We start from the raw sequence: 15,283 nt of genomic DNA, 5'->3' as shown, positions 1-15,283 counted from the left end.
ATACACACTTTCTCATCATAAAAGATGAAAAGGATTTCTAGACTGCCAAACTCTAATAGGCTTAAACGAGTTCTGTCCCACCCCAGATCCCTGACACAGGTCTAGTCTGACTCTCAACTTACCCGTTCATTGCCAATGGGCAGTGCTGTGACAGTGTAAATGTTCTTCTTCCCATCATACACAGGTTTGCGATCACCAAAGATCTGAGGCTTGAAATGCTGGACCATGTATTCCACCACTTCCCTGTGGGGGATAGGAGCAGCCTGTAGAAGCTGAGAGACTACTACTTCAAGCTCTTGGAAGTAATTCAACGTTCAGGTAATGTCCATCCCCTCCTAACAGCTACTCTAATCTCATCTACTCTATAGCAGTGCTTCTCAAACATCAACATTCATATGAATCACCTGGAGATTTTATTACAATGGAGATTCTAATTCAAGTCTAGAGCAAAGCCTGAAATTCTACAGTTCTAACAAGCTATCAAGGGATGCTTCTGGTTCTCAGATCTCTAGAGGATCTCAAGACTCTGAAGGATCTAAAAGAGTAGGTAGGTACGAGTGCCTTCTGAGCAGAGAAGGAGGCAGAGGGGAAAGGGGATTACTCCCAGGGTCTATCTAGAATCAGGAATAGAATCCAGACAGCTCCAATCCCTGAGCTGAGACATATAAAAGGTAGATGAGGGACGCCTGGGTGGCTCAGTCGGTTGAATGTCCGACTTCGGCTCAGGTCATGATCTCACAGTTGGTGAGGTCAAGCCCCATGTCAGGCTCTGTGCTGACTGCTCAAAGTCTGGAGCCTGCTTCAGATTCTGCAACTACCTCTCTCTCTGCTCCTCCCACACTCATGCTTTGTCTCTCTCAAAAAATAAACATTAAAAAAAAACAAAAAAGGTAAAGAGGACGAGATCTGAATTAGAATAGGACTAAACTATGGAAGAAGAACCCCATCTTGTCCATCTCTCTGAAGCCCTTAGTCCTACCACCCTACTATCACCTCATTATCATCTCTTTCTTGATTTCACTTCCTGTCCTCTGCCACTAAGATCCCAGAGTGCCCATCTAGCCTTCAAAATACCATCCATCCAACTATCTGACCTCTTCACTTTCTAAACCAAAGCTCTTAAATACTACTGATAAAAAGACTCAAATTGTACATTGTAAGCAACTATAAGCACATGGTTTCAATCCCAATTAGGCTTTAGTGCTACCGATCAATCTCTTTAATGTCCCTAATCACATTCATTCCTTACAGACTGCCAAACTTTCTCCTCTACCCTCTAAACCCAGAACCCATTCCTACCTCCAATCAAAAAGCAACTCTAGGGGCACCTGGGTGGCTCAGTCAGTTAAGCCTCTGACTTCAGCTCAGGTCATGATCTCACGGCTCGTGAGTTCGAGTCCCGTGTCAGGCTCTGCACCAACGGCTCAGAGCCTGGGGCCTGCTTCAGATTCTGTGTCTCCCTCTTTCTCTGTCCCTATCCTGCTCAGGACTTCAGCTCAGGTCATGATTTCACAGTTTATCGGTTCAAGCCCAGCATGGGGCTCTGTGCTGACAGCGCAGAGCCTGCCTCAGATCTTCTGTCTCCCTCTCTCTTTGCCCCTCTCCAGCTTGTGCCCTCTCTCAAAAATTAACAAACATTAAAAACAACAACAAAACAAAACACCTCTAATTACTAAATAGTATAGCACAAAATAGGCAAGGATACCTTCAAGTTCCCAGACATATAAACATATGTACATATGCACACCTCTTTTCCTATTTTTCCTCTCACATTTGAAATTTCCCTTCCATATATAATTTTTAAAAATATGAAAATACGTTCAACTTCACTCATTAGAGAAACACAATTTAAAATTAGACCAAGACTGGGGCACCTGGCTGGCTCAGTCAGTAGAACATGCAACTCTTGATCTCAGGTTTGTGAGTTCAAGCCCCAAAATGGGCACAGAGATTACTTTAAAAATTTTTTAGAAAATAAAACTGGACCAAGATATAATTTTCTACTTATCATAATTCCAAAGGTCAAAAAATCCAATATACTGGATGGGTGCAGTTATGGGAAGGGGCACTCTGATACTTTGATGATGGGAGTATAAATTGGTACAACTTACCCTAAAACAAAAATTGGTAATATCTCAAAATTTCTCTTTCTTTTTTAAGTTTATTTATTTAATGGGGGTGGAGGGGGGCAGCAGCAGAGACAGGGAGAGAAAGAATCCCAAGCAGGCTCTGCACTGTCAGCACAGAGCCCAACGTGGGGCTCAAATCCACAAAACATAAGATCACAACCCGAGCTGAAATCAAGACTCAAATGCTAACCGACTGAGCTACCCAGGTGTTCCTCAAAAAAATTTTTTAATGTTTATTTTTGAGAGAGAGACAGAGCATGAGCAGAGCAGAGGTGGAGAGAGAGACACACACACATACAGAATCCGAAGCAGGCTTCAGGCTCCAAGTGGTCAGCCCAAAGCCCAATGTGGGGCTCAAACTCCAAACCTCCAGATCATGACCTGACCTGACCTGAACTCGGACGCTTAACCAACTGAGCCACCCAGGCACCCCTCAAAATTTTTCCAAGTATTATGCCAGCAATTCTACTCTTAGAACTTTATCCTATAGATACATTCATATTTGAGTGCAAAAAATGTATCTATATTTAATAATATCCAACAGTTTCACTTTTGTAGCAAAAGTTTAAGCTAAACCTAAATGTTCCTCAACAGATTTATTAAATAAGTTATAATACATCCATTCAATGGAATATCTATGATGCTATGCAAAAGGCAGATATGCATGTACTGATACATACTGTTCAGTGGAAAAAAGGTGCAGAACAAGGCATATAGGGTTCTACATTTTGTGCATTTAAAAAATGTTCTATATACACACATGCTTGCATATGCATACAAAAATATATGGAAACATACTCAAGAATGGTAACAATGAATGCCTCTAGGGAAAGGGACTCAGGGACTAGAGACCAGAGTATAAGAGGAGATATTTTTCACTGCTATTCTTTTTTTAATATTTTAACTTTTTTCTTACTTTGTACATATGTAGTTTTCAAATAATAATGAAATTAGTTAATTTGGTAAAGAAATATTGCTTCTTCTAAGGCTAATTCCTCCAACTATGTATCCTGTAATGTCCTCCTGACTTAGCAATGAGTGGAAACTCATTCATCTCCTCTCTGTCCTGTACCTTTAACCTCTTTCTCCAACAACTTCTCCTCAGTTTATAAGCATATCCACGTCTCATTCTTAAAAACTTTTCATTCATTCATTTTAACAAACACTGCAACATGCAACACATTGTACTTGACCTCTATAAATCCTCTCTAACCAACATATTCTCTCTCCACATGCTTCACTGTAAGCTATCTAGAAAAGGCAATCTGCTCTCACAATACCTACTACATTACCTTCCATTGATCCCTCAACTGACTATAGATTACTAGCCCAACTAATCTGCTAAAACTGCTCTGCAAAAGGCACCAGTTATCTCCACAGAGCCAAATTCAATGATATTTTTCAACATTTACCTTACCTAAACCTCCTCAAAAACTTCCTTGAATCTGGTGATATCATACCCTACCAGTTTTCTCTGGATCCTCTCAAGATTCTGAGACTCAGGAAAGTAAAGACTCCTGGACTTGGTGGCTTAGATGTGTATCACTTACCGGTTGACTCTGCGAGGACACTTATCCGGCTTGATATCCACTTCGTAGTGGTAGACGTCAATCTTAGGTATATCCACCTCAAAGTAATTGGCCAGAAGCTTGATTGGTTTCCCCACAGTGCCAATGCCAGGCCGGCGAGGTGCCTGGAACACCTGCTGCAGGGGGGGCAGGTAGGCGCCTGCAGCTACAAGACAAAGAGGCTGGTGAGGGTAGAGTCTGGCATCTCCTTACCATTCTGATCAAAGAAGGCACAAAGCCTCCCAGAAGAGGAACAGGAAAGTATAGGGGAAGCTTCTTTCCTGCCTACCCAACCCAACTGAAGGGTTCCACTGGCTCGGTCAATCCATGTGTTTTGTTTTTTTGGGGTTTTTTTTATGTTTCTTTATTTTTGAGAGAGAGAGAGAGAGAGAGAGCAAGGGAGGAGCAGAGAGAAAGGGAGACAGAGGATCTGAAGCAGGCTCTACACTGCTCAAATGGAGGACTCAAATTCATGAAGTGTTAGATCATGACCTGAGCTGAAGTTGAACGCTTAACCAACTGGGTCACTACGTGTCTCTCCATATTCATTTTTTTAAAAACCTCTCTCCAGTTAGGAAAATTATCTTTGTCATCTACCTTAAATTCATGTGAATATTTAATACGTTCCTATTATATGTCAAGTAGAGAGGCTAAATCTGGCTCCCAATAATAAAACTTTCTTCCTTATTTTAGAGTAAGACACCTGGCTCCATCAGGTATCTAGTAGACCAAGAATTCTTGTCTTCTCTGCCAGCCAGATGCTCTCTTCACTCATTACCATCCTGTACATGAAACAGCAACATCTTAATGCTCCTGTGCAATGTAGGTGGGAGGAAGATCCAAAGAAGGTCAGGCTAGGGAGATGTGAGGGGAGACAGTGTTTTAGAAAGGATTGAGGCCACTGAAAGGCTGAAGTTGGAGAGACAAAAAAGCAGAAAAGGCTTTAAAAAAACAGAGTTTGGAGACAAAAGAAAGGAGACAGGCTGAAATAGGGAGCTGACAAAGAGCCACAATTGGAAGTCAGAGCAGAAAGAGGCTTGATCTTGGAAGGGGGGGAAGGCTGGAGTTAGGGCCTGGGCAACATATAGGTTAGAGTTGGGAAGGTGAGTAAGAAATAAGGCTGCAGTTGGGGAGACAATAAATAAAAAAGTTCAAAAGAAAAAGCTAGGGAATGAAGACTGGCAGAACACAGGAGAATGAGGCAAGAGTAGGCTACAGTAGAGGACTTGGGAAGGAGAGGTGGCCATTAGCATGCTAGAGAATAATGAGATACTTGTTTCAGGAAGGAGAATACAAGGTGCTCTCCACAGCCATAGCTCCTTCCACACAGAGGGCCCAGACAGTAGCAGAAGGGATCAATTTCAAGATAGAGCAGGCCCTTTGGGAAAAGGCTAGGGCAAGGCCAGCTCCCACTGCTTTTCCTCTCTTCCCACCAGCTAGGTTGCTGCCCCTGGTTTTATTTTCTAGCTTGAGGGGAAAGGGAGTAAAAAGGGAAGCTGTCTAAGAGAAGCCTTTGTCCATAGCTACTATTGTCCTTGCCATTAGAGGACCAGCCCAGGTGGGAGGAGAGAGGGATAAACTAGCCCAGAACCTCCCAACACCAGAGCTCTGCTTTCACAGTCGGCCAGGCTGGGGGGATGGGGCATATCCTCAGCTAAGGGGTCAGGAAGAGGTCAGAACCATTCACGGGAGGGGCACGATTCCCAGGGCTAAGCTGCTGTGTCTCCTTCTGACCACCTGTCAAGCCCAGCCCCACTCTGCAGACAGGGAAACACAGACAGAAAAATGAAGGCTCAGCCTGGGGGAAAAAGGCCTTCAAGGACTCAGCCATATGGGGAAGTGAAAGCCTAACTACTAACTAGCACCTGGGTGCCTATCCCAGAAAGAGCTGGACAGAAATTGCACACAAGCAATAGATAGATGCAGACACACTCCTGTCATACACACCTAAACACACACTTACACCTAGACAGTTTACCTTTATATGCATACCCCACACCACCCTAGATTGTGAGTTATTCAAGAGCAAGGACTGTATCTTGCCTCCTAGCATATAGGTGTTCAACATACAGGCAATAAATGAATGAACAAACAGATCCTCAGACACACCACAAAGAACACACAAGCATGTATAGCACACAAACACAAAACACCTGCAAACTGCTCAAAAACAATTATAAACCCTGAACAAGATAAACATCCTGGTGGATGTAAGAGACACCCTTCCCCTCCCCAAGTTTTCATGTTCCATTCATCTCCTTAGCCTCCCAGGCTGAATAATCATTTGTGGAGTCTTGGGAAAAAGACATACCCTAGAGTTGGGGGCTGGGTAGAAATAATGGGGGATGGGACAGACACTCTAGCCTCAAAGGCTTCTCTTCCCCAGAAATAGGACTACACACCAAATTCAGCCTTAGGCACCCTCCACTCCAAGGAAGCTTTAGGAAAACAGGAGAACCCCCACCTTCCCTTTCATCCCCAAACTAGGGAAGGCAAAAGGGAGAACCTCTCTCCCATCCCATCCCCCTGCAAGCCTTAGAGCTGTACAAAATCCTCCCCTTACCCCACCCTGCCCCCAGCTTTTAGTCTGAGAAAGGGAGACACTTCCCTTCAAACCCAGACAGGGACAGACGGCCACTTTGTGATGCAGATGAGGGCCCCAGCACAGAGGACAAAGCTTGGGCCTTGGGGGAAAGGGGCGGGGCCCTTCCTTGCAGACAAAAGCAAGGAGGGAGGGGCCATGAAAAGGACACTCCTCCTCCCCCATCCCAACCAGCCCTGAGAAGGAAAAGTAACAGAGCTGAAAGGTCTGGCTCAGAGATTCCTTCCCTGTAGTTCTGAGGCCCACATACCTCCTAAGGAGCCAGACTGCCTATTCAAAACACAAACTCAAGGCTGGGGTAGCCGTCCAGTAAGCAAAGATTAAGAGGCCAATCTCTCCGAAAAAGAATTTGTCCACACATGAATATACGCAACTTATTAGATATCCATATATGTGCTTAACCATTTATGTTCACACTGGAATGTGATTCAATTACTAAATGTGTACTTCGTTTCAGGGCCTAGACACTCACTATTTCCACAGATAAATCAGACATTACCTCTACCCTCCTGGAGCTTCCAATCCAGTATATGTGAGTGGAACACACCTGAGCACAGAAAACACACTGGGACATAAGTCCAGTGAAGCCAGCACCAATACCTTTAGTTTTGTGTACTGTGTCCTCCAACTTCCAAGAGAAAAGTCTGGGCCTAGGAAGCAGGCAGTTATAGGCTCCTGCCATTCACAGCTTCCAGACTGAATTCCAAATACACCTTTTGAAGAGGCAAAGCCTGTCCCACTAAGCTACAGCCAACTCCAGATACCAGGCTCTAGTCCCTTCCCTAGAAGTTTATCTCTTGTAACAAACAAAAAAGTCCATTTCTTCATCACCCCAGAGTCCATTAGGAATTCATCAGGAGAAATCATGAGCAGTTTGATATGAGTGCCAGCTCCCAGCAATCCATCTGGACCTCTGTGACCTCCTCCTACTCTAGTACACAGGTTGCTGCAAATAGTCTCCAGCCTAGAAAACCAGGAGAGTTCTTAGAATGGAGAAAGAAGCCAGAGGGAAGGAGGAAGTAGTTTTCTGAAGTCAGTTGCTCCCTGCACTCTACCTGAAGACCTACCTACATAGCCTTTACAAGGTTGCTTTTGTTTTGGGGAAAGTGGTCACAAAGTACTTGCAGATCACTAAACGGATAACTTGGGTACGTTGGTAGGAGCTATTTCCTTGAGGAAGTTAAGATCTGGCATAAATGAGATTCTTCCACCAGAAATGAAATTCATGTCCTAAATAGAAATCCTATATCCACCTCTAGAGCAAATGGAAGGAGGTAGTGAGACAAGACCTAAAGGATTCCCAGATCCAGAATGCTCCTCTGATCAAAGGGTAAAAAGACCTAGGACACAGCAAGTCCCACTACCCCACAGCCTATCCTGGAAACTCTGGTCTTCTTGAGGCAATCCTACCCCAATTTCTCCTGTTTTCATCTCCTTTCCTCCTGATTGCTTGTAAATACCAGGGAGTTAAGGCTACCACCTAGGATTCCCCCTCCCCCAAACAAAGGGCAAGCTTGGCAACCTTGGGTCTAATGTCATGGCCTTGACAGTTTCTTGGGAGCAGAGAGAGGAAAAAGAAAAAATACCCAGTGGGGAACAGAAGCCACAAAATATAGAAAGACATTAGGCTATCACCTGAGGAGACATTTCAATGGAAAAATCATAATCTTTGGATTAAAAGATCCCATGTCTACAAACTATTGGACCACAAACGAGGAAACCAGGCAGACAACCCCTTTCAGGTAAACCTGGTCCCGGCCTTGGTCCCTCAGTAACCAACACCTTTTCTAAGGAGGACTCGCCGCCAGAACATTGCCTTGGTCCTAGTCATTCCTCATCCCAGTGACATAAGGCGGCACTTTGGCAGTTTCCTTCAACCCGTTCTTGGCAAATTGTGACTGAGGGTTTCCAAGATCAAGTGTAAGAGCCCCAAAGATGGGGAAGGGGATAATTTCCATTTGCACTCTGCCAGCTTAACCTTAGAGAATGCATCCCATCAGCGGGCTCCTTTTTCCAAGCCAAATCAGGCGGGGTGGGGGGTGGGGGGGATTCGGGCAGCCACGCCCCCACCACTTCGGGCAGCCCCTTCAAGTTGCCACCTTCGCGCATGCTCAGGCGCCTCCGCTCCAGCTCCCCAGACTCAACGGGGGGAATCCCGGGACTGGATCCCCACCCACCGCCCCCTGACCCTCGCCCCCGCGTCAGGCCCGGCTGGGGCGGAGCTCATAGCCCAGCTCTGGCGCCTTCTCCCAAGAGACAGTAGCCCAGCCCAGCCTGGATGAGCCCCCGCCCCCGGCATGCAGCAGCACTGGGCCCATCTGTGTGACCCCCTCCTATCCTGGACACCTGGAGCCCGCCCCCTGCCACCTGCCGGGCCTCTCCCTAGGCCTCCCAGGATCTCCCGGAGTCCTTACGTGCATTCAGGCCCTTCTCCCTGATTACTTCCCACCTCTAGGAGTGGGATAAACGGCTTTGATAAACGGCCCGCGTCTCAGGGCTTCCTTCACAAGGTTTCCCCCGGAACTGCACACAGCCACCTTCAAACTGGGCCCCCCATCCCATAAAAGCCCCTCTCCTCACTCAGGAAACCTCCCCTCACTCGGAAATCCTGCTCTTCACGCGGGAATTCCCTCGGTCCTTGGGGGCACTCACCGTCTCCCACTCCCAGGGGCCCTTACCTGCTCCCGAGGGTCCCGCTTCCATCCCATATACCCGTGTGGAGGTCAGGCGGCCCGGAGACTGTGGAGTCCAGAGTGAGGGGCCTAGGTACCCAGCACTCTAGCTGCTCGGGCTTCCGGGCCGGGCTCGGCACCCCCCCCAAGCCCGGCCGCTCGCGCCGCTGCCCCCGCAGCCTCCGTTGCCGCCGCCGCCGCGGAGCCTGCAGCAGCTCCCCCAGCGAGCGCCCGGCCAGCTGCCAGTGCGCAGGCGCGACCGCCAGGCCCAGGGGGCGGACGGGAACGAGTCAAGCGGGGCGCTCCGACGGCAACAAAGGCCAATGGAGAGGGGCGGGAGCACCGGGGACCCGAGGCAGCGGCCCCTGGCGGTCACCCATCGCCATGCAGCCTGGCGGGAGGGCTCCGGTAGAGGCGCCGCGGAATCGCGCAGCAGCGTAAGTGGGGTGGAGCAGGGGAAACATCCCCCCCCACCCCGCAGCAGCTCTGGCCCTGTGTGTTTTACCCAAATAGGTCTCTCCAAATCTACACACAGCCTCCTCCCATTTGCACACAACCACACGCACATCACAGAAACCCCACCTCATTCCCAGGTCCCCCTCACACACTCGGAGCACCCCATCACCCAGGGGCCCTGCCTCCCACCTCTCCTCCCAATCACCCTCATCCTTCGAGCCTCGGCTGCAAAGAGACTGCCTCCGCCAAGCCTTTCTCCGTCCCTAGTCAATGGACTCACTGACGCCACCCTCTCTTCCAGGCCGTGTGCTGGGCGCTGGGACCACAGATGCGAAAGAGACCCTGCCTACGCTGGAAGATGTCACAGTCTCAACTTAAGCGTGGCTACAGAGTTCAATCTATGGGACCTTGGAAGAACCTGCCTCCGCTTTTTCATCCGGAGCTCACCCCTGAATTCGGTCAATCTGCTTCTGCACTCACCACGTCACTTAAAATACTTTTAGTGTCAAAATCCAAAAGATAATTTTTGATTATTTCTCCGTGGCATCTGAGACTGGCCTCCCCTTCCTTTTTGAGCCTTACATAGACTCCATAATTTTCTGAGGTCTCCTATTGCCTAAATCCTTTTCAGTCTTCTTCAAGGGCTCCCTGTTGCCTTTCTGCCCCACTGAATAACAGTGTTCACTGTGGTTTCAAATCCAGCTCTCTTTTCATTTCTCCCTCCACTTTTCCCTTGAAGGTCTCATCCATTCTTATGGCTCAACTATCTCTCCAAATCTCTATCTCCAGCCACGTCTTAGACTCATATTTCCAAGTGTATGCTGGACAGCTCCACCTGGATCTCCAGCACTTCAAATTTGGAGTCCAAAATCAAACTCTTTATCTTTCCCCCACAAATGTGCTTGTTCTATGCCTCCTTTCTCTGCAAATGGTGCCTTCATCCCAGAACTGACAGTTTCTCCTCCTTGTTTCTTGCCCCCATTCATCTGTTCACCAAGTCCTGACATGTTTACCTCCTGACTTGCTCTCACATGACTCAAGGATTCTGAAGGCTCCTTGTGCTAGTGCAGATCCTTGGTGCTAGTTCATACCTTGCCAAAAGTAACACAACTACTTCCATGCTAGTCTCACAGTGCCTGGGAAAATTCCTCCCATTCAGTCGGCTGCAGTTGAGAAGTGGTAACTTTCCCATATATTCATATGTATTCACCCATATATATTTTTTGATGCCTACTTTACACTAGATACTGTGCAGAAGGCTAGGAACTTAAGAGAGAGAACATACCCAGTCTCTACCCATAGGAAGATTAATTTCTGACACTTACCATAGTGTGCCTTGCTTCTCTCTAGCAGAGGTTCTCAAATACAAGTATCAGAATCACCTGGAGTGCTTGTTAAAACATAGATTGCTGAGCCCCACCTCCAGAGTTTGTGATTCAGTAGGTCTTGGGTAAGACCCAATGTGCATTTCTAATAAGTTGCCTGATAAGGCTGATGCTGATGATCTAGGAACCACACTCTGAGAACTATTGCTTTACAGTATAAAGAACAAAGACTCTAGAGCCAGACTGTTTTGGCTTTAATCCTGGTGCTGCCATTTACTAGCTGTGTAACAGGGGGCAAATTACTCAATTTCTCTGTATTTCAATTTCTTCCTCTCCCATTTTAGGGGGTGAAATAGCATCTACCTCATTGGGCTGCTGTTAATACATATAAAGGACTTAGAACAGTACCTAGAAGGATACAGACAAAGTATTAGCCACTATCATAATCACTGTCTGCCTCTTGCACTATATTCTAAGTTCCTGAAGAACAGGGACCAAATCAGATGCATCTCTGTCCCCTGTTAGTGCCTGGCGCAAGCTATGCCTAGAATGATCAGTAAATATGGGTTGACCTGACTCTGAAACAGATGGCTTCAAAACAACCTCAGAAATAGCAAGACCTTTGCCTTGGCACAACTAAGCTAGAAGCTCAGCATTCCATTAGAAGAGTATGAATCCCCTGTTCTAAATACCAAGCCTCACACTTAACTTTATGGAAAGCCATTGGTTACTATTCTGACCCGTCTCCCAAGTGGCTAGTGGAGTCAAGCCTGGCCCTGGCTTTTCTGCAGACTGTCTCCATCACCACGGGTTTCACTCTAGGGTAGGCAAAGTAGTAGAGTATAAAGGAAATCCTCACAGCATTTTGGTATTTTTATGTAAAATTCTTCCAGTAATTCCTAATATACTTTCCCGGAGAGTTATTGGGTCCTTGGCTATTTGCAGTTCAATCCTTGCATCTCTGTGTACCACTAACTCACACTCAAGGGCCTCTGTTGTGTGGGCCAGAGCCCAGGTCTTTCCACTTATTATATACCTTTCTCTATGGCCTGACTTTCCTGGCCACAAAACAACAAGAATGACCTGGGGAAAAAAAGAACAAAAAACAAAAAACTGCATCTCCATCTATAGTTTGCTCTTTTTATATTTAAAATACAGCCTGGGAACAATAAGATCAAGGTATTAAAATAGACAGGAAACAAATCATATACCCTACTATCTGAAATGAATCACCAACAGCTCTTGCATGCACCATCTCTTTTTATCTATAGTAAAATATAGGAGTGCCTGGGTGGCTCAATCGGTTGAGCATCAGACTCCTGATTTCCGCTCAGGTCATGATCCCAGGGTCATGAGAAGGAGCCCTGAATCAGGTGTCATGCTGAGCATGGAGCCTTCTTAAGTTTCTCTCTCTCTTTATGCCCCTCTCCCCACCTCATGCACTCTCTCTAAAATAAAAAATAGCAATAAATAAAATATATTTCTCATATATTTCAGGACATAATTTTAAAAATCAGAAATTATGAACAATAGAATTAATAAATGTCAACTGGTACCTTGAAAAGACGTATGAAATTGGTAGACTTTTTAAAAATTATCGTTTTTTTTAAGTTTATTTATTTTGAGAGAGAAAGAAAGAGAAAGAAAGTGTGTGCACACAGGGGAGGGGCAGAGAGAGAGGGAGAGAGAAAATCCCGAGCAAGCTCTGTGCTGTCAGCATGCGGCCCAACATAGGGCTCAATCCCAGGAACTGCGAGATCATGACCTGAGCGGAAATCAAAAATCAGGACACCCAACCAACTGAGCCACCCAAGCACCCCAAAAAATTAATCTTTAAATTAAGGTATAATTGGTATACACTAGATTGCATGCATATATATATATATATATATATATATATATATAGTGTATAATTTAATCAATTCTAACTTATGTGTCACCCTATGAAACCATCATCACAATCAAAGCAGTGAACAAATCTATCACTCCCAAATTTTAAAGCTTATCACAGAGATTTAATAAATAAAAGGGAACTTTTTACACAACTATAGACTACTGAATTTGAAACCCTGAGTAAAATTTAAAATTACATACATATTTTTTTCTTTAAAAAATGCAAAACAAGGACTCAAAAGCAAGAACTGAGCAACAATTACAGAGGACACTGAGAAAGTTATCAAAAATGACAAAAGAAATCTGGCCCAGAAAGTTCACTGTTTAATACTTCCAACCATTCATGAAAGAAATAATTCTGTTCCATGTTATATGAATGGATCTAGGACATGGGAGAAAGAGGAATTTTCCTAGTCTGTTCACAATTGCAGGTATAGATCTTCATCTCTTATCAGATGATATTATAAAAAGAGATCTCAAGAATATGGATGCAAAAATTGCAAGTCAAATACTAGCATGTAGAATTCTATGAGATTAATTAAAATTATGATAATAAGAATAACTTTTTTTTAAGTAAACTCCATGCCAAAGGTGGTGCTCAAACTCACAACCTTGAGATCAAGGGTCGCATGCTCTACCAAATGAACCAGCCAGGCACCCCAACAATAGCTAACCTTAAGTGTTTACTTAATATTAAGTGTCAGGTACTATTCCAATACTTCCCATATGTTAACTCACGTAATCTTCACAAAAATCCTGGTGCATCATAGAACAGGTAGGTGGGTTTGGGCTGAGAAGCAATAGGTAAATAACCAGCAAAGGCAGGTACTATTACTAAAAATGGAGACACAGATAAGTAATTTGCCCAAGATCATACAACTTGCAACTAGCAGAGGCAGAACTTGAACTCAGTTGGATGGCTTCAGGGTAAACACTCTTAATCACAACACTATATAACATTATTAAAATAAAAGCATATCACAAACATAAGGGTAATTCAGGGATAGTTCAAAAATAAAGAAATACCGGGGCGCCTGGGTGGCTCAGTCGGTTGAGCGTCCGACTTCGGCTCAGGTCATGATCTCGTGGTTCGTGAGTTCAAGCCCCGCGTCAGGCTCTGTGCTGATAGCTCAGAGCCTGGAGCCTGTTTCAGATTCTGTGTCTTCCTCTCTCTCTGACCCTCCCCCGTTCATGCTCTGTCTCTCTCTGTCTCAAAAATAAATAAACGTTAAAAAAAAAACTCATTAAAAAAATTAAAAAAAAATAAAGAAATACCTTAATATATCATGTATGTAGATTAATAAAAAATAAACATGATAATAGTAATAGATAAAAATATTTTATAAATTTTAATACCAATTAAAATAAAATAATTAAAATCACTCATCCTTGATAAGATAATATTTTTAGCTAGTGAAGAAGCAGTAGATACTTTCCCTTTAAAACAGGAACAAATAAGGTCAGTCTACACCACTAACACTATTTTAATACTGGTTTAGATATTCTAGCCAGGAAAGAGAGAGGAGGGGCAGGAGTGGTAGAAAGAGAAATATAAACTTAAGTATATAAGAAAATATCTTTATTGTAGTTGATGCAATTATGTAACAAGAAAATATACAGTCTTACTAAAACTAGTAAGACTAAGTAAGTGGAAAGATTCAGGAAAATAAGCAAAAATCTGTAGCATTCACTGCTGGTGCAAGTAACAACTAATTAGAAAATATAATAATAAAATATCCAATTCAAAATACTTAGAAATAAACTTAGTAAGAAATATTTGTGGGCTATGAGAAAATCTGTAAGAATCAATAAAGGATATATAAAAAAAGCCTGAGTAGAGAGAGGTCAAGCTCCTGGAAGGAAAAAGCAAATAATGTAATAATGTCTGTTGGACCCTTGCTACTCCAGTACCAAGTTCTGAGGACTAGCATCAGGTATACCCACCCAACCACATGTATTGTGCTCCAGAAATACAGAGATAAGGATGGATTCCGGCCAGTTCCTACCCCTAAGAAGAGATAAATACATAGATCAGTGCTATCCAATACAAATATCATGCAAGATGCATACATAATTTTAGATTTTCTAGTAGCCACGTTATAAAAAATAAAAAGGAAAACATGTCATCGATATAAAAAATCATTAATATTTACATTCTTTTTTTTATAGCAGTCTTTGAAATTTGGGTATATTTTACATTTGTAGCACATCACAATTCAGACCAGTCACACTTCTAAGTGTTTAATACATGTGGCTAGTGGCTATTATACTGGACAACACTAATGGTCATTTCAGTGCAATTCCGGGTGTAATGACAGAGGCAACATGAGCACCATGGGAACTAAGAAGATATATATCTAACCCAGTCTGGGGTAATCTGGGTACGTTTCCTAGAAGAGATACTACTTAAGCAGGCCTGGGAGGGTAAGCAGGAATTAGCCAGGCAAAGGAAGGATGAGAGGAAGGCATACTAAGCATCATTAGTAGAGAATAAAGGTGAGAAATAGCCATATTCCAGGAACTATCACTACTAATATTCCAGCATAAAGATGGAAACAAGAACAGTAAGAAGAGCCTAGAGAAGTACACCATGCCCAAATCTGCCCACTCTCTCCCAGGCAGAAGCCAAAGGAAGGGT

At 44.3% G+C, this 15,283-nt stretch overlaps 1 protein-coding gene across 5 annotated transcripts in view; it reads right to left on the bottom strand.

The window, feature by feature from the left end:
* Positions 1-9,159, bottom strand: part of AGO1 (argonaute RISC component 1) — a 37,429-nt gene extending 28,270 nt beyond the window's left edge. For 4 of the 5 annotated variants that reach the window (XR_006221206.1, XR_006221205.1, XR_006221207.1 and 1 more), the window contains exons 1-3: positions 8,978-9,159; positions 3,680-3,863; positions 123-243 (exon numbers count right to left, since the gene is read on the bottom strand). Coding sequence is in view for 2 of the 5 variants with exons in the window: in XM_042996472.1 (XP_042852406.1) it covers positions 123-243; positions 3,680-3,863; positions 8,978-9,002 (330 nt within the window). In the remaining 3 variants the exon portion in view is untranslated. The remainder of the gene's footprint in view (positions 1-122; positions 244-3,679; positions 3,864-8,977) is intronic. The other variant, XM_007092463.3, reaches the window with a different exon arrangement.
* Positions 9,160-15,283: the final 6,124 nt, after the last annotated feature.

This window comes from Panthera tigris, chromosome C1 (assembly GCF_018350195.1).
Source record: "Panthera tigris isolate Pti1 chromosome C1, P.tigris_Pti1_mat1.1, whole genome shotgun sequence".
NCBI lineage: Eukaryota > Metazoa > Chordata > Mammalia > Carnivora > Felidae > Panthera > Panthera tigris.
Note: the sequence above shows the minus strand (reverse complement) of the source record. Positions and strands in the feature narration are given on the sequence as shown.